Source organism: Podarcis melisellensis, assembly GCF_964234715.1.
Source record: "Podarcis melisellensis genome assembly, chromosome: Z".
NCBI lineage: Eukaryota > Metazoa > Chordata > Lepidosauria > Squamata > Lacertidae > Podarcis > Podarcis melisellensis.
In genome coordinates this window covers 20,265,456-20,285,135 of record NC_138547.1, presented here as the reverse complement: position 1 = coordinate 20,285,135, position 19,680 = coordinate 20,265,456, and the positions used below count along the sequence as shown (strand labels likewise).

The 19,680-nt window shown below is 42.5% G+C and overlaps 1 protein-coding gene across 2 annotated transcripts in view; it reads right to left on the bottom strand.

The window, feature by feature from the left end:
• Positions 1 to 19,680, bottom strand: part of AR (androgen receptor) — a 221,305-nt gene that overhangs the window by 4,372 nt on the left and 197,253 nt on the right. For both annotated transcript variants that reach the window (XM_081897808.1, XM_081897809.1), the window contains exons 5-7: positions 4,790 to 4,934; positions 2,470 to 2,600; positions 1,276 to 1,433 (exon numbers count right to left, since the gene is read on the bottom strand). In XM_081897808.1, coding sequence (XP_081753934.1) covers positions 1,276 to 1,433; positions 2,470 to 2,600; positions 4,790 to 4,934 — 434 coding nt within the window. The remainder of the gene's footprint in view (positions 1 to 1,275; positions 1,434 to 2,469; positions 2,601 to 4,789; positions 4,935 to 19,680) is intronic.

Genomic DNA, 19,680 nt, shown 5'->3' with positions numbered 1-19,680 from the left:
GCTGGTGGCCCACGAGATTAGCCTAACTACTGTGGTCTATGCTCTGGTAACCTCAAGGTTAGATTACTGCAATGCATTATACGTAGGGCTGCTTCTGGAAACTTCAGCTAGTGCAAAATTCAGCAGCCAGGTTGCTCACTGGGGCAAGAGACTTTGAGCATATTACATTGATCCTGGTCTGACTGCACTGGCTACCAATTAGTTTCCAGGCCTAATTCAAAGTTCAGTTTTTGATCCTGAGATAATCTTTTGAGGCCCTTCTTCGTGTGCCTCCTCCACAAGAGGTCTGGAGGGTAGCAACACGAGACTGGGCCTTTTCTGCAGTGGCTCCCCATTTGTGGAATGCTCTCCCAGGGATGTTTGCCTGATGCCTTCATTATACACTTTTAGGCACCAGGCAAAAACAGGCATTTGGTTGACTGGCATTCAATGCCTTAAAAAATGTGTTGGGGGTGTGTTACTGGATTGTTCTTGTTTTTATTTTGATTATGCATTTTTTGTTTTTAATGTTGTGATTTTATCCTGTGAACCATACTGAGACCTGTGGGTATAAGGCGGTATACAAATTTAATAAATAATAAAATAATAAAAATAACAAATACTTTGACATTGGCAGCCTGGGGGTTAAGGAATGTTTCCCTGCATGTGTACTAGATCTGAAATAAAATAATAATAATAATGATGATGATGTTGTTGTTGTTTATACCCTGCACATTCTGTGTGGCATCCAGCAAGATATAAAAAATAATAAAATGTCAGACATTAAAAACTTCCCTTCAGATGTTTTCTAAAAGTTGTGTAATTCTTTATCTCCCTCACATCTGAAGGGAGGGTGTTCCACAAGGAGGGCGCCACTGCCAAGAAGAACCTCTGCCTGGTTCCTTGTAATTTTACATTTTGCAGTGAGGGAACTGCTAGAAGACCCTCAGAGCTGGACCTCAGTGTCTGGACTGAATGATGGAGGTGGAGACGATCCTTCAGGTATACTGGGCTGAGGCCATTTAGGGCTTTAAAGTCAGCCTCCCACAAACATCTTTCTCTTTGATGGCACAGTTCTCTCTTGGAGGAAATGACTGTGAGGTCACAGTGACTTTCTGCAGATTTGCTTCCAGTGCTTGTTTTAAAGGTTTGTTGGTGTTTTGTTTTCCTCTCCCTGCACTCCCCCACCCCACAAGTTCAACAGCAGATTGTGGGGAGTTTTGATCAAAAGATTAACAAAAGATCTTGCCATGTGTGTGGCTAACCCTCTTTCTCTTCCCTTCTCCTCTTACTTACAGGCTGCACAGAGTCTAGGAGCTTGGTGAGCTGGTAGAAACGCCGGGAGCAGGAGGTAGGGTTCTTTCTCTTGCAAGCAATGATGCGATCAAGTTCCTTGATGTAGTTCATCCGAAGTTCATCAAAGAACTTCTGGTTCTTCAGCCCGTCCACTGGAACTGGTGCATGTAGAAAGAGAGGAACAATTGTCAATGTACAGTATGGTTGTGCCTTGTGTGCATGTTACTTTCCAAGACAGTGCTTATTTGCAAAACTGTGCCCACTTGAACCACCCGCTTGGAACCACCCCATGAGAGTATCTTTACCTTTTTGGAGTTGTGTGCCAAGTGCGCCTGGCCCCTCTCCCAGCAAGGCAGAGAGCTTTTAAGTTCTCCACCTTGCTTACCAGGCTCTGGGAGGCTCTGATGTAATTTTGCAGGTAAGCCTGAGTTCTGGCAAGATCTTGTGAGAGCATCCCAGAGCTCAGTAAGTAAGTATTGAGAGCTTAAAATCACAGAACCAGGTGCAAAAGGAGCTTTTAAGCTCTCAAAGCTCTCTACCTTGTATGCATTTAATTTGAGGGATTTCAACCATCTGGCTTTCAAAACCACACATGCTTGAAATTGCATAAGTTAATCACATGCAAGATGGGATGGAATTTTGGTGCAGAATGATGCTGGTGGTAATAATAGTGGTTGCAGTAGTAAGAGAAAGGATTTTGTCAGACAGAGTGGTTGTCAGAATAAAATGATGGAGGTTTAATCACACCACCTTAAATTATTGAGAATCAGTGTGGTGTGGTGATTGGAGTGTTGGACTAGGACTAGGAAGAGACCAGGGTTCAAATCCCTACTTAGTAGTGAAGTTTACTAGGTGACCTTGGGCTGGTCACTGCCTCTCAGTTTAACTTACCCCACAGGATTGTTGTGGGGATTAAATGAGGAGGTGGACAGTCATGTGCACCACCATGAACTCTCTGGAGAAGAAGGTGGGAAATAAATGCAATAAATAAGTAACAATTAATAAAATAATAGTTGATTAAAATACTCTGTGTGTGCAGTATAGCAGTCTTCTGCTATGTATCTCTGGCCATCTATCAGGGATAGGGCTAGATGACCCTTGGGAGGTCCCTTGCAACTCTACAATTCTTTTATTCTTTTTTGAAAGAAAGGGAGAAGGAAATAAAAAGGCCCCCATGAAAAAAACGTGTCTTACTAATACTGAAGAGGAGCAGAGCTTTCATGCAGAGGAATTCTTGGGGAGTGATTTGAAGCCATCCAAACTCTTGGGAGAGATGCCGCATCCTGACGCACTGACTGTACATTCTGGATTTGTGCATCCGGTACCTGGGAGGAGGAGGAGGAGATAATTAGCAAATGCCAGCAGGAAACTGAAAAGAGAATCAGTGATCAATTAGGCAAATCGATCTTTCTTGCTTGTTGGAAGATTCACAAAGGATAAAAAGAAAGGACTTCTTCACACAGCACATAGTTAAACTGTGTAACTTGCTCCCTCATGAGGCAGTGATGGCCACCAACTTGTATGGCTTTAAAAGAGGATTACATAAATTCATAAAGGCTGTGTTCTGCCTCCACAGTCGGAGGCTGGACTGCTTTTGAATCCTAGATGCTGGGAACCACAGAAGGGGAGACAGCTCCTGTGCTGAAATCCTACTTGGTAGTTTCCTACAATGGGCATATAGTGTCAACTGTAAGAATAGGATGCTAGATTAGACGAGCCACTAGCCTGAACTAGCAGGCTCTTCTTATGTTCTTAAAATAAAGATTGCACCCCCAGCCTCCACCACACTGGCTGGAAATCTATCTCTGCTGCAGTCTTAAGAGCAACCTGTCCTGGAATCAAGGAATGAGAACATTGCTAAACAGGAGGATAGAGGGAAGTTATTCTAAGGAGCTCATGACCTTCTTGATGCCTTGGGGAAAACATCACTCCCAAGAATTTGCAATCATTAAAGAATGCAATGCAATTATTTGGTGTGCAAGCCATCAGAACAGGGCACATTTCTTGATTACTTCCATCAGCACAAACTTTTGATCCTTCTCAATGACCCAAGAAGACCTGCAAAGCCCTGTCTGGGTCTGCCTTCTGGTTGTTGCTGCAAACACTAGCTGATATCAAGGAAGGGAATGGGCAAGGGTTGGTTAATGCTGTTCTGCTACCATTCTGCATCAATAAATTAATATTTAAACTGCAGATCCCACTGTGGTGCTGCTGGCAGCAAGGGGCTTTCCTTGTTCAGTTTATCCCTGCTGGGTTTAATTGCTAAATGAGCTGTATGTGTATTTTCTGCATAATTTGAGTAGGAAGTCAAAGGATGGAGGGCCCAAAAGTTATTGATACACACTTATAGTCAGACACAAGGATTTGAGATCAGCAGTTCCTAAACATCTTGGGGTGGGGGCACTGCCTGGTTCTGTGAATGCACCTCCAGAGCCCCCTACCCTAACTTACTTTACCCTACCCAATGAAAAGCATTTACACAGTTATGTATCACTAATCCAAAAAGAGAATCTTGTGTTTCAGAGAAGGTAGCAGAAGCAGACTTCTGGGAAAAGTACTCACCACTCTCAGTGTTTGGTTGCAGGGAGAAGTCAAGATTTATGGTCTCCTAAATCAATTGCTTGGACATTATTCACACAGGATTGGTGCCACAGTCCGTACACAGTCAGCTATGCTGTTTATAAGGTGTAACCCACTTTTATGAGTGGCTTTGCACAAGCCTCGTTCTATCTCTCAAAGGGCTCCATGTACTGTCCTAGGACTGCTCATGAGATGACAGATGAAGGGACACGGCCTGCTGGAAGATTCCACAAGGGAATATTCCAAGCATGCAGATCCCAAAGATGGAACCGGGGGTGTGGGTGGGGCTGCAATGGTAGAGGCAAGTGAACATGAGAGACGGAGTCGCAAAAATAATAGAACTGGAAGGGACCTCAAGGTTCTAGTCCAATTACACACAGGAATCACAACTAAAGCATCCCTGACAGATGGCAGCCTAACCCCTACTTAAAAACCTCCAATGAATGAATTAATGTCATGTTGCTCAGAAACATCCCTGGATACCCAGAACAAGGCCTGCTCCCTGTACCCCGCCACCAAATAAGTGTAATAAAAATGCTATTTTTAGTTTGGTTCATTAACGCATCCTGATGGGTTTGGTCAACTTTTATTAATTTATCGTTTTCTTTATTAAATTTCCATTCTACCCTACACCATAGATCTTAAGGCAGTTCACAACATAAAACCATCAGGTCTTTGCTAGTTTTCTAATGGGATCTCAGGTGGCCTCACCTCAAAGAAGATATTGTAGAGCTGAAAAAGGTTCAGAAGAGGGCAACCAAAATGATGAAGTGGATAAAGTGGCTCCCTTGCGAGGAAAGGTCGCAGTGTTTGGGACTTTTTAGTTTAGGGAAAAGGCAAGTAAGAGGTAGCATGATAGAAGTTTATAAAATGATGCATGGCATGGAGGAAGTGGGGTAGGGAAAAGTTTTCCTCGCTCCCTCATAGCACTTACTCATTGAAGACCAAGTCTGGGGCGAAGTAGAGCATCCGAGAGTTCACGTTGGTGAATGATCTCCATCCCATTGCAAAAATCATCAGGCCCATCCAGGAGTACTGAATGATTGCCATTTGGTCATCCACATGCAAGTTGCGGAACCCTGTGGAAGAAAAGAGGCACACCTGAGAAATGCTGTCAGGCTGGATGCAAAGCTTGCTACTATTCTTTCTTAAGAAAGCACTGTCGGCATCTCCAGATGAGAGTAACTTGTCAATGCTGCTAATAATTTAAACTCCAGCAGTCCATTTGTAAGATTATATTTTGATACATACAGATGTACACATGCATACTGTCATGAAGTAGTGATCCTGTGAGCAAGTATCGTTTGGTGGGGCCTCTCAGGCAGGTGGTAACAATTAGTCCCAAAAGTGGGAGCATATGATGGGGTTGGCTGGTTGCCAGCATTCCCCAGCCCCTACAAATATTCAAGTTCACCTGCTGGGGAGGGAGAGATCATGCCATGTTTTAGACTTGCTGTTTGATTTCCTGTATCTGGTGCCAGAGAAGAAGCCAATAAAGCCTGGTAACCAGTTCGGTGCCTTCGTGTGATTCGTTAGTAACTTGGGGGGCGGACTCAGGAAAACAACCCCCTCCTTGACATGGTGTCATAGTGGAGGACTCCAACAGGAGTTTTGGAGCTTCAGCACCTTGAGTGTGAATGGCAAGTGTCTGTTTAGATGGCGGAAAGTGTTCATCAGTTGCAGGGAAAATGGCAGAAGAGTGTGCTTGTCTGTTTGATGAGAAGTGGGAAGGAAGCCAGCTCGATAATGGATGCGATGGGTGGAGACGTAAAGAAGGAATATGGTCAGGTGTCGAGACCTACAGTGGTTTAGAGCATAGCTGTCAATGTTTCCCTTTTTTAAGGGGGAAATTCCCTTATTCTGAATAGAATTCCTCGCAAGAAAAGGGAAAAGTTGACAGCTATGGTTTGGAGCAAGAGAAACTACTCTCCAGAAAGATCTTTTAATTATTTGAAATAACTAGTACTTTTAGAACAATTCTATTGTGTACTGCCTGAAAATCTTCGAGAATTGTGCAGGACCGGAACCCTAAAACTGCCAAAGATGCTGCGGTACTGGTGAAAAACATGAAACTGAATCGCCGGCAAAGTTCTGGAAAGTCAATTTATGAAGGGGTGAAGTGGAAAAACAGTGACTTTGATAATAACAGGAAAACCCCTAGGCAGGAAAGTTTCAGAGTCTCGTCTCAGAGTGGCCTGTGTTTCTTTTGCAAACAGCCAGGGCATCTTAAGAAAGACTGTAGCTTGCTACAAGACAGAGAATGGTGGACAGGTTGCGTCTCGAGAACAGCACAAGTGCATGTGGTGCAGTCTGAGGAAGCTCTGTGGGAGGAGGGAGAGAGACCAAGTGAACAATCTATAGTGGCACCTCCCACTCACCAGAATAAGGATTTGTTTTTAATTATGTAGCATGAGGCTTTATATGCAATGTTTAAATTTTTTGGTAAATGAATTCCATTAATCCATTCAATGTCATGCTTTTCCAGAGGTTTCTGTAAGATTATTTGGGGCAATTTTTCTAACAAGAAGATATGATCACAGATGCTTGTTTTTGCAGTTCTCAAAAGAATAATTTTGTGTCTGCAGAGATAACATGCCTTTACTTCACAGGAAAAATGTTATAAAATAAACATATAGAGTTGAGGGAAAAACCTTAATCCCATCGTTCCTTTGCAAATTTATATACACAGAATCAACCTCTTACCTCTTAAATGCTAAGTTCCAAGAGGTTCAATGAATACATTGTTTGGAGTGGAATAGATCTGCACAAGTAGCTAGGTGTGAAGCAGTGAAAATTAAAGTGCAACCTTGTGAGCAGAATACTCCACAAGTCTTGGGATCTTTATGTAATAATTGTGCAAGTCAGTTGCATGTCTGTACAACTCAGATTCAGCAAGTGCTGACGGCACTTCAGGGCTGGCAACCTCTTCCCAATCCCACCGAGTTCTAACAACTGCGCTAACACTTAACTGTGCAGAATAGGCACCTGAATGTAGAAGCAAATCCAAAGGGGTGGTGGTAGTGGTGGTGGTGGATATAGTAACTGGGCTGTAAGTCCTTGGCAAGACTTTGAAGTGCTTGCCAGACAAGTAATAAGAGTTCACTGGTTCCAGCCCTTCTTCCCAGGGCTTGCTTGACATTGTCCAAACAATAAAGTCTCTACTTGGAATTTCAGTCCTGCAGCAGGAATCCCTGAAGTTCCCTGCTCCAATCCTTGGTTCTCCTTTTCCAGCTTTTCACCAGCCTGTTTTTCTTCAGCCTGTTCTTTCTGCAAGCCTGATCCAGCCTAGGCCTACCAACTGTATCTCTCTCCACCCCTCTAGAAAAAGGCCAGCCTCTCCAAAGCCAGGGCTGCTGAAAGACATAGCCCCTCTGAGATTCCATTACATTTGTGTGTATAGCCTGAGATTTATCACAATATTCTCTCCCTGGAGGAGAAAACCTATAATGCGTGCTAAAACTCAGTCTAATTTTTTTTTTTAATTGTTTAACCGCATCAGTTAACAAACATGGATAGATATGCTATCATGTTATTGTTTTAGTTAAATAAATTGTTTAAATTGTTATTAAGGAAATTCTTATTTTTCTCCTTCCAATAAAGTACAGCAGAAAAGTTGTCCAAATATAAACAGTTAACTTATTAAACCTCACAATAATTTCATAATTATTGGTCTATGTATTTCTAATAGTATAACCAAATCAATAATTTTTGATATAACTGTAGAAACTACTCTGAAAATTTATAATTCCAAGAATGAGTCTTTCTGTAAAAAAGTGATTTAAATCATGTCTTGTTGACGAGTGATTTAAATTGTGATTTAAATCGATTTGATTTAAATCAAATCCACCCTGCCGGGTGAGGGAGAGAACATGCCGTGTTTTAGACTAGCAGTTTGATGTCCTGTAGCTGGTGCCAGAGAAGAAGCCAATAAAGCCTGGTAATCCGTTCGGTGTCTGCGTGTGATTGATGAGTAGCTTGGAGGGAAAGTGACCCCCTCCTTGACACATACATACATACAGGGTTGGCTCATGACATTTTGGCACCCAAGACAAACCACAATATGGTGCCCCTCCCTGCCAGGGAAAATGGGATCAGTGAAGATCTACATTGGGAACAAAGTGGGGAGAAATCAAATCAACCATACCCAATGGTTGAAGTAGGAATCAAAGGCCACTGTGTGCATACGAGCCAACACTTAGGGGCTGAGGTACCTTCAGTTCTCCCAATAAAATATTTGAGGGGGCCGGGCCCTCCAAAGTTAGTGGGCAATGCCATTCAAATGAGTGTGCATGCATTGCATCTTGTGACTGATTATGTTCAAGTTGGCACTCCTGGTCGTGTGTGTGGGGAAGGGGCCTGCTCTGAATCATGCTAGACAGGTGCAGAGCACAAAAGACCCTAGAGGGCAGTCCCCACCATTTCTTCCCTAGGGTGGGAGGAGACTAGCAGTGCCTCCTATTCACCAAAAGGCAGCTCTAGAGGTGGCTGCTGTCAAGGAGGAGGCAGATCTTGCCTCCAAGGAACATGCCACAGTTGTTGCTGCTACCTCAGCAGCAGGCAATGCATTCCTTACAGGCAGTACCTGCTGCTGCTGTAGATCCTGCTGTCTGAGATGGTTCCCTCATGTGTGGGCCAGTCCTATATGCATGTATACATAGATTCATATAGGTAATCTGGTAGGAGAGAAAGAATTCAGAGGAAGCATAGCAGGCTAAGCAGCTTGAAGTTCTGTTAGTTGTGTCTACTATTATTAGTATTACACATGTTAATTTTCTATTTATATTGCAGAATCCAGCAAGGCGCACAATACACATAATAGACTATTTTGAGCAGATTTCTCCAGACTTCAACATATGTGTGAATCTTATTCAGCGCATTGAGTAGGCCATCTTATGTCAAGAATCTTTCAGTACGTCCTGGCTAAGCAAGCTGCAAACTTTGCTTTGCTTTGCTCAAGTGGAAAGGTGGCTGAGGATTATGCCATTGGACATTTACCTAGACTGAAATAAGTCACAGGCACATCCAAAGCCCAAAAGCCTACACACACACACACACACACACACACACACACACAGCATAATTTCACTAGCTATTGCCTTAGTAGTTGCAGCTCTCCTCATTCTAGATTTAAACTTCTTCAGTCAACTCTTTAGCCAACTGTCTTTATATGCACGTTGAAGTATTTTATTTCATAACTTAAGCTGCTCAACACCTGCAGTTGAGATTCCTGCATTGCACAGGGTTGGATTAAATGACCCTCGGGGTCCCTCCCAACTCTACAATTCTAAGCTTCAATGTACATTTGGAACAGTGGTTCCCAAAGTGGGTTGTAGCGCCCCCAGAGGAGTGGAATTAGTGTCCCCACTAAGAAGTAAGGGGGCAGCAGCAGAGGTCTGGAGGTAAACCCCTTTAAGCATGCTGATCTTGTACAGTGGTACTTTGGGTTAAGAACTTAATTTGTTCTGGAAGTCCATTCTTAACCTGAAACTGTTCTTAACCTGAGGTACCACTTTAGCTAATGGGGCCTGCCGCCACACCACGATTTCTGTTCTCATCCTGAAGCAAAGTTCTTAACTATTTCTGTGTTAGCAGAGTCTGTAACCTGAAGTATCTGTAACCTGAAGCGTATGTAACCAGAGGTACCACTGTATTTATGATTGAGCAGGCTACAGGCTAGAGCGAAACATTTTTAAAGCTTTGCTGATTTTATCACTTTCAGAGCTATCTTCTTTGGTTGTGTTTGTTTGCATTTACAATTCTGAGGTGTCACAACATAGTCAATCATTGGTAATAACTTATTTCCTTATAAATGAGTTACTGTACATCTGTGGTAGGTGAAGGATGTGACATGTCTGGAAAGTAGTTATATATAAATATTTTATGCAACAAATCTCCTTCATCCTTGTGTAAAAATATTTTTCATGTAATATTCTTCGCTGCATTTATTTTACTACAAGATTAGATCAGAACATGTATTTATTTTTGCTTATGTTTACTTTTTAAATAAATGTGAATTAAGTGTTTTGAATTTTATTGTGTTATAATCTTCCTTAGTGGGTCATGCAAACTGTTCTTCTAAATAATATTTTTAATGGGATAGATTAGGGAATGCTGGGCATAAGTTTATGGAACCAAGAGGGTGGCAGAAAAGATGGGGAACCACACTGGTTTAAAGTCTTAAGCAATAATGTTTTGAAGATGCGCACATGTACGCACATTTCTGTACACAAGTGTTCCACAGACCACAAAGAAACATTTTTTCTAGGGGCCACAAAGAATGTGAAACAAACAGTATCATTCAGCTGAGGTGCCCTGCAATAAACTTTAAATAGCCTTGCCATTTAAAAGGCCATGCATGTCAAGCTGCATGTGATAACGCAGAATATACTTTTTAACATCTGACAGGCCAGTCAGCAAACAATACCTTCCTTCTTTGCCATTTCCTATAGTGCACAGTGTGTTCCCACAACCCAGCAGCCATAAATCCCAGCGGACAAAATATCTTTTCTTCTGACTGCCTTGATTTTGATAGCCTAATCTTCGTCATATAGAATTTCAAGGGTTTCTTTCAAGCAATTGCTGGGCAGCAACCAGGAACATTCTTTCCTGGGATCTTCTGTAGCAATGATGTCCACATCTGAGGCAAAGCATTCTGGCAATGAGTAACACTCTACATGCTGGATCATCTTGATGTTTCCCATCAGGCTGTCTGCAAACTAACTCCTCGAATGATAAAACCACTTGTTGCAATTGGTTTGATTTCTTGCATTTATACAGCACTTTGCCCCCCAAGCAGCTCAAGGTGGTATACATAGTTCTCCTCCTTCCCATTTTTTCCTCATAACAACTTGGGAGGTAGGTTGGGCTGAGAGGAAGTGACTGGCATCCAAGGCCACATCCAAGGCGCTTCATGGCTAAGTAGGGATTTGAACCCTGGTTTATCTCATGTCCTAGACACTCTAACCAGTCCACCACACAGACTCATAACTCAATACTTACCATTTATATCATGGGTAGTCAAACTAAGGCCCGGGGGCCGGATCCGGCCCAATCGCTTTCTAAATCCGGCCCACGGACAGTCCAGGAATCAGCGTGTTTTTACATGAGTAGAATGTGTCCTTTTCTTTAAAATGCATCTCCGGGGTTTTCGTGGGGCCTGCCTGGTGCTTTTATATGAGTAGAATGTGCGCTTTTATTTAAAATGCATCTCTGGGTTATTTGTGGGGCATAGGAATTCATTCATTATTTTTTCCCAAAATATAGTCCGGCCCCCACAAGGTCTGAGGGACAGTGGACCGGCCCCCTGCTGAAAAAGTTTGCTGACCCCTGATTTATATAGTGGTTTAGAGCATTCAAGGTGCTTAATCTGAGCTATCTTAATGCCATCCTTACAACATCTCTGTGAGGTAGGCAAGCATTAACATCTCTATAACACAGAGGTCTCTCTCTCTCTGTGTGTGTGTGTGTGTGTGTGTGTGTGTCTGAGGTTAAGAGAGGGAGAGAGAAGCCTGCCTGAAAGAGTTAAGAGAAGAAGTGAGATTTGCACAGGAGACTTCCAGATTACTCCCTTGGTCTCTATATCAGCTCCATATATCAAACAGCATGTTAATTTGCACATAATGCTCCAAACCCATCTGATCATGAGCAGTAGTAAACTCCAAAGATTACTGAATTCAGGAACACCCAGAATAAAGGAAGGAATTTGCATTCCTGGCTTGGCTGGAATGGATTGCCCTTATCTGAAGGGCTGCCCTATGGAAGATGGAGCAAGTTTGTTTTTTTCTTGCTGTGGAGAGTAGGACCCAAACTAACAGATTCAAGTTACGAGAAAGAAGATTCTGACTAAACATCAGGAAGAACTTTCTGACACTAAGAGCTGATCAACAGTGGAACAGACTCCCTTGCAAAGTGGTGGACTCTCCCTTCAATGGAGGTTTCTGAGCAGAGATTGTGTAGCCCCCTGTCTTATATTATTTACCTGTAATTCCTGTAATGCAGGGGGTTGGACTAGATGACCCTTGGGAGACCCTTCCAACTCTATAATTCTATGATTCCATTCAACATTTCCCCCTGCAGCTTCTCCCATTGACCTTTTCGGCCCTGAGGTTGAAGATGCTACAGATACAATCCCCAGCAAGCTAACACCAACCCCCAGCACAACTTGTTTCCTAGTAAACATCTAACTGGGAAACCTAAGTAGTATTTCATGCGGGTGGCACTGTGGGCTAAACCACAGAGTCTAAGGCTTGCTAATCAGAAGGTCGGCAGTTTGAATCCCTGTGACGGTGTGAGCTCCCGTTGCTCCTGCCAACTAGCAGTTCGAAAGCACATCAAAGTGCAAGTAGATAAATAGGTATCGCTCCGGCAGGAAGGTAAACGGCATTTCCGTGCACTGCTCTGGTTTGCCAGAAGCGGCTTAATCATGCTGGTCACATGACCCAGAGGCTGTACGCTGGCTCACACAGCCAGTAAAGCAAGATGAGAACTGCAACCCCAGAGTCATCAGCGACTGGACCTAATGGTCAGGGGTCCCTTTACGTTTAAGTAGTATTTTACCCTACTGTTGGGAAATGCTGTTAATAGATACTGTTACCAGAATCCGGGGTGGGGGGATGTATCTTTAAAAATTCATATAAAATCAATATTGTGGTAGATTTTCATCAATTCAACATTGTCTTACTCAGGAAAGGGAGGGCTACTAGAGGAGGGGCTTGATCTATAGGTAAGGTCAGCCATAATCCCTGAAGAGTAGGACCACACACCCAACGACCACACTACCTGGGTGATAAATCCTGGCATCATTCCAGTGCCAGACTGGAAGTCATCTCAAAGACAATGACTATCCTGCTCCAGTGGATTGGGGTCTCAGTCAAGACCAAGGGGTGTACTTGACTCAACTGGGAGAAAACAGGAAGATATAAATACTATCTTTGTTGTACCTGGAAAGAGGAATGTAGAGTAAGTTTGATTGACAGGGCAGTTCTGATACTCAAGTTTCAGCTCAGATGCCACGCCTGATTTATGACATGTTTATGACAAGTGCATGACGTTTTTCCAAAAGTATTGTTGGTAACTATGGGTAACTTTTAAAAGGAGAAGCACCCTTTTTGGGGACTTCTTTCTGCTTCCTTTATGTTGTAGTTTGAAGTCTTGTTGCAACACTAAAGATCAGACCTCCTGGCTGCTGTTTTGCTTCATAATTTTGGCTGGAGCCTTTTGTTTGACGATCCAACTCGAGCCCAGGGAACTCCCCACTACAATACAAACACCTTAAGAAATAATAATATGTTTTTTCACCTGTATTTCAAGGCATATGTTTCACCTGTCCCCAAATAACAAAACCTCTGTTAGTATCTTTGTTCAGCAGCTATTAAATAATGCACATCAGCAGTTACTTGTATGGAAAGTATTTGGCTAGCATCATCTCAGCAATTAATATTTTCAACATGTTCTTAAAGCCTTGTACATTTCAGCCTTAAAGCACTACACCCACTTACTTGGGAGTAAGCCTCACTCCAACTAATTGGATCTACAGTAGTACCTCGGTTTAAGAACAGTCCTGTTTACAAACAATTCGGTTTACGAACTCCACAATACCGGAAGTAGTGTCCCAGTTTGCGAACTTTACCTTGGTCTACAAACGGAATCCGAATGATGGAAGGGCACCGGAAGTGGGAGGCTTCATTAGAGAAAGCGCACCTCGGTTTAAGAACAGATTCAATTTAAGAATGGACTTCCAGAACCGATTAAGTTCGTAAACCAAGGTACCACTGTACTTCTACGTAGTCATGCAAATTCTCTCCGTCGGGTTTCCCTTGTACTTCATCCAGAAGCTGCAGTTGGTGCAGAATGTTGCAACACGATTGCTGATAGGACTTGTGTTCAGAGGTCTTCAATGGCTGAGGACCTGTGTTCAGAGGTCTTCAATGGCTGCTGATCTACTGCCAGGCCACGTTCAAGGTGTAACTAACAGCATGTAAAGCCCTTTCCAGTTTACTTGGGACCATTTTAACTATGAGATCACCTTACTCTATGTGTGCCCGCTCAACTGTTTCAATTGGTGGAATTGACACTTTTACTGGTGCCACAGAATACCTGCCTCGCATGTGTAAGAATGTGATCGTTTAATGTGGTAGCACCAACCCTTTGAACTTCCTGACTGTTGATATCAGGCAGGTTTCTTCACTGCACTCTTTTTGGTGCCTGTTAAAGACATTTTTGTTTAGGCAAGCCTGTCCATTCATTTATATTGTCAATGTATGTTTTAATCTGTTTTTAGTTTATTGATGATTTCTTTTGAATGTTTTAAAGAGCTGTTTTTTTTACTGATAATCTTATTTTGTATTCTCTTTGCAAACATCTTTGATGGTGTTTTGTAAAACAAGAATAAATATTTTGGACACAGAGAATTACTGAAGTTTGTTTCCTTGTCCCTGACAAGTCAGGATATTGTTCCTTAGCCGTGCTGTGACTAGTGAGCTAAGGCCTTAGTGCCGCAATATACCTTATGAGTTTGGCAGAGGGAGCCGTCTTGGGAGTCCCTGCACCCACAGAGGCTTGGCAGGGAGAGGTAGAGGGCCTTCTTTGTGGTGGCCCATAGCTTTGGAAATATCTCCCCACAGAGGCGTGTCTGGTGCCTTTGCTATACAGCTTCTAGCAAATGCTGAAAACACACCTCTTTATCCTTGACATCTGGGATGTATATTTCTAGGAACCTCCTTATTCATGTGACTGTAAGTTGTTTTAAACAGTTTTTTCTCAATACTGTGTTTTAATGCTGTAACCTGCCCTGGGACCTTAGGGTGAAGGGTGGGATATATATATATATATATATATATATATATATATATATATATATATATATGCAGGTTGTTCTTATGTCTGACCGTGTATTTTGGCTTCAAGATTATGTGTTTATAGAATCACAGAATTGTAGTGTTGAAAGGTACCCCCAAGAGTCATCTAGCCTAACTTCCTGCAATGCAGGAATCACAGTTCAAGAATCCCTGATGGATGGCTATATGACCTCTGCTTAAAAACCTCCAAGGAAGGAGAGTCCACCACCTTGCGAAGGAGTCTGTCCCACTGTTGAACGGCTCTCAGCAGCATAAAGTTCTTTCTATTGCCTGTTGCCTTTTACAAGAGGGAAGGGAGATAAATACTTAAAAGTCTGCTCCTGATCCCCAGAGCTCAAGGCACAAACACTCCTAGGTTAAATGTATTTGTGTGGGCCAGTATTTATAACAGATTAGGAAGGTTGTGAAATAGTCCCTTCAAATAAATGTGTGATTATAACTGAAGGGACTTTATGAGTATTATGAGAATTATAAGGTCTAGGATATAAAATCAATGTACCAAGCAAACACATACATAAATAAATATATAAACCGCATGTCTGAAACAGCACAGGAAAAAAAGTCCTGAAACCATTTTGTCTCTCCCAAATTGACCTCAAATAATAATAATAATAATAATAATAATAATAATAATAATAATATCTTTATTGTCATGTAATGTTTCTCTGCAAGGAGGGAGGAAATGGGAAAAACCTCCCCATTGTCTCTTTGCTCACAAATCCTGCCCTAAGGGCACATTTAAGATATGAATAGGGTGAGCCCGTGACCTGGATTCAGGAATTAAGTATTTATCATCACAAAAGAATGACCAGACTCTCCAGGTAAACCCATTAACAGCCAGGTAAGAAAACCCTAATGTTGGGAAAGATTGAGGGCACAAGGAGAAGGGGGCGACAGAGGATGGGATGGTTGGGCAGTGTTCTCGAAGCTACCAACATGAGTTTGACCAAACTGCGGGAGGCAGTGGAAGACAGGAGTGCCTGGCTTGCTCTGGTCCATGGGGGTCACAAAGAGTCGGACATGACTAAATGACTAAACAACAACAACAACAAGAACAAAACAACCCATCAACAGGTTTCCTGCCAGACAGGATTCTGTTGTAGACTGCCCCTTCTGTGATGTATGTATGATGTATGTATGATGGAGGGTGGTGATGTATGTATGATGGAGGGTGGTCTTGGGCTGCAGGGTGGCAATTTAAAATGGGCTGCAGGGTGGCGATTTAAAATGTCAATACAGTGGTACCTTGGGTTACAGACACTTTAGGTTACAGACTCCACTAACCCAGAAATAGTACCTCAGGTTAATAAATTTGCTTCAGGATGAGAACAGAAATCACGTGGCAGCGGGAGGCCCCATTAGCTAAAGTGGTGCTTCAGGTTAAGAACAGTTTCAGTTTAAGAATGGACCTCCAGAACGAATTAAGTTCTTAACCCGAGGTACCACTGTAGTAGGCCGTGCACACCACTGTTCTGGGTGCCTCCTCCCTCCTGCATGTGGTGAGTGAGGACCCTGTTGCAACAGTTTAATAAAGATCAGGCTTACTAACTGCTTTGCTTTTCAATATTCTCTGGTTGTCCTCTTATTTTCTGCTACCAATAGAGAACCTCTTGGGTGCCCCATAAGGGAAAGGAGCAGGTTTTTTTTTCTTATAACATGAGTATATCTATTACTTTAAAGAAATTTATAACCCCAGAATTCCACAAGAAAGCTCCAAAATGCTACTAAAAAATGAGTTGACAAGTGATTGTTTCCCAAAAGATCATGAAAACAATCTTAACAACCGATGGCATCACCATATCCTGGTGCATCTACCATAGTTACACTGAGTTTTACATTCAATAAGAAGTTGTTAAATGGAAGTACATAAAAAGCAGCACAAAAAAATTCCTTCCAGTAGCACCTTAAAGACCAACTAAGTTAGTTCTTGGTATGAGCTTTCGTGTGCATGCACACTTCTTCAGATACACGTAATAAAAAGCAGCAGTTCACGTAATAAAAAGCAGCAGTTCACAATGAAAGCAAGTAACAGGCTCTGACACTGCTAAAACCTTGAGGATGGAGTTGACTGTTCCCAGAATGCAGTACAGCTGTGGCTTAAAAACCTTCAGTAGTAATAAACATTCACAAATCTTGTATTGGCAATATATAGATAGAAAAATAAAGGATATTTACAATTTTATAATATGCAGAGAATCACTTGTGTTGAAAAACCAGAGAGAGGAGCTGAGGGAAATCTGGGGGGGGGGGGGTTCTTTGCTTTTTGGGGAGGGGGCAGGGGGGAATGGGGGGGTGAGGATGATGTATTTTTGATAAATTATTATGTTGAAACTCCTAATAAAAAAATCTTTTAAAAAAACACACCTTCAGTAGTTAAGCCGTACCGGCTTTTAATTTTGCCCTGATCTTATTTTTTTAAATTATCAAATAAAATAATGGGCTGTTATTTCTGTTTTTTCTTCCTGTTTCTTTAAAAGTAAAAGAAACCATGTTGACACGTGAGAGAATAAATGCCTCAGCCAGAAAATGGTGGCCAGTTATTTTGGATGGCCACCAATGTGGATGACTTTAAAAGGGGATTGGACAAATTCATGTGCAAAATACATTTCCTTTTTTATTTTTACAGCAAGTGTGATGAATCACTGCTACCACCACCACCTCATTCGTCACCTAAGGCAACTGGATGTGGCCAGGGAAGCCCTGGCACACTGAAGGTGACAGGGGAGAAAAAGGGAGCATGGAGAGGAGCAGGGGATGGTGGGCAGCAGGTGCAGGAGGCAGCAAGTGGCACACTCCTCAAGGGCCTGGATCTGCCACCCCCCCAGCTGTCCCAACCTGCTGCCAGAGGCACCTGCCTCACTAAGCCTCATGACCATGCTGGCCCTGGATGGACGCTTCATTGCCCATTTCTGCTCAAACCAAAGAAGTGCAGCCCTGCCACCAAGTTGATGCCCCCCAGGATGCTTTGGGCTACAAGTGCCCCCAGCCAGGAAAGATATCCAAAGCATCTGGAGGGCACCAGGTTGGGGAAGTCAGTTGCAGTGCTTCAAAAACAAGCCAAATTATGTCTGTGTACAGTAAAAGGTAAAGGTAAAGGACCTCCGGATGGTTAAGTCCAGTCAAAGGTGACTGTGGTGTTGCAGGGCTCATCTAGCTCTCAGGATGAGGGAGCCAGCGTTTGTCCACAGACAGTTTTCCGGCTCATGTGGCCAGCAGGACTAAACTGCTACTGGTGCATGGAGGACCGTGACAAGTGCCAGAGCGCATGGAAACGCCGTTTACCTTCCCACTGTAGAACGAGCTAAAAAAATCCTCATGCAGAAAGAAACTAGGTTTATTTTCTTATTAAATTCCTTACATACCTCAGGTTTGAATACTGATATTGATTATAGTTGCTTTTTGTGAATGTGTACTAAGGTTAATATGTAGAACACCAGAGCATGGGCTAGGTTTGTTTCACCTCTGTGGGCCGAGAAGATTACTGTGAAAAATAAATTTTGTATCTGTGAATTGCTACTACTTTAGATATGAAATTTGATTACATTTTTGTATGAGTTGCATTAATGTTTATATGTATAACATCTGAGTGTGGATTAAGTTTGTTTTACTTCTGCTGTGCCATATGGGTCACTTTAAGAAAGAAATTTTGTATCTGTTGATCGCCAACACCTGCTACTCGAATCAATATTGTGCTTGTGCCTGTCCTGTGATAGCAGATATGAGTATGTACTACTGATGAAGCCCAGGATGGGGAAACAAGGCTAATATTCCAGAAATCCTTGTCTTAGACTCTGTGAAAGAATTCTGTGGAACTGTAACAACCTTTTGTGTGGCTTGTTGGACTCTATGAACAGACAGGTGGAATAGACACATATATGGCCCTTATGCATGAACAGATTAGAGAATGAACTGATCCACTGGGCCTTCTACTTTTTTCATTGAACTTTATGAGCTACTTCTGTTGAAATCTACAATTTAATACAATGAATAGTATACTTTATTTATTCAAACGTGCAACCAGTTACGTCTTGTGTGTTTATTGGATGTGATGCACAGCATGAATGAATGAACTTGCTGCACAAATGAACAAATGTGCAAGTACATGAGAGCAAAAATTGTGCCCATTTCACTCTTCCTCATGCTATTTTCATTTTTAAAAATGCCTTCAAAAGACTTCTGACACATCTCCTCACCAGAGGCTCCTGAGCAACATTAGATGGTTGCACTTATGGTTGGTTGAAGGGATGAAGGACAGGAAGCAGAAAGTGGAAATAAATGGGACAGTTTTCATAAAAGAGGGATATAAGTGGGGTTCCCCCATTCATTCTAATTGGGACTGGCATACTTTAATGTTTTCACAAATAACCTACAGCAGTCTTTCCAAATCCAGTGCCTTCCAGTTTAGCCTTTGGGCTAAACTTTCAGTATGCCTGGCCATTAGTCATATTGGCTGGAGTTGATAGAAATTTGGGGAGGCTGAGTGACAATCAGAGTGATGGTCAAGTATAGTATTCACCATTATTCATCCATGCAGAGTGCAAAGAGGTCTAAAGTCTCTCTCAAGTCGGGGTGGATTTAGGGGATTGTGATTGGTTTGGTTGCACTGAGTGTAGACCAGGGGTCAGCAAACTTTTTCAGCAGGGGGCCAGTCCACTGTCTCTCAGACCTTGTGGGGGGGGGGGGAGACTATATTTTGGGGGGAAAATATGAACGAATTCCTATGTCCCACAAATAACCCAGAGATGCATTTTAAATAAAAGCACACATTCTACTCATGTAAAAACACCAGGAAGGCCCCACAAATAACCCAGAGATGCATTTTAAATAAAAGGACAAATTCTACTCATGTAAAAACACATTGTTTCCTGGACTGTCCGCGGGCCGGATTTAGAAGGCGATTGGGCCGGATCTGGCCCACGGGTCTTAGTTTACCTACCCATAGTGTAGACCCTCAGTGGTGCCACAACTA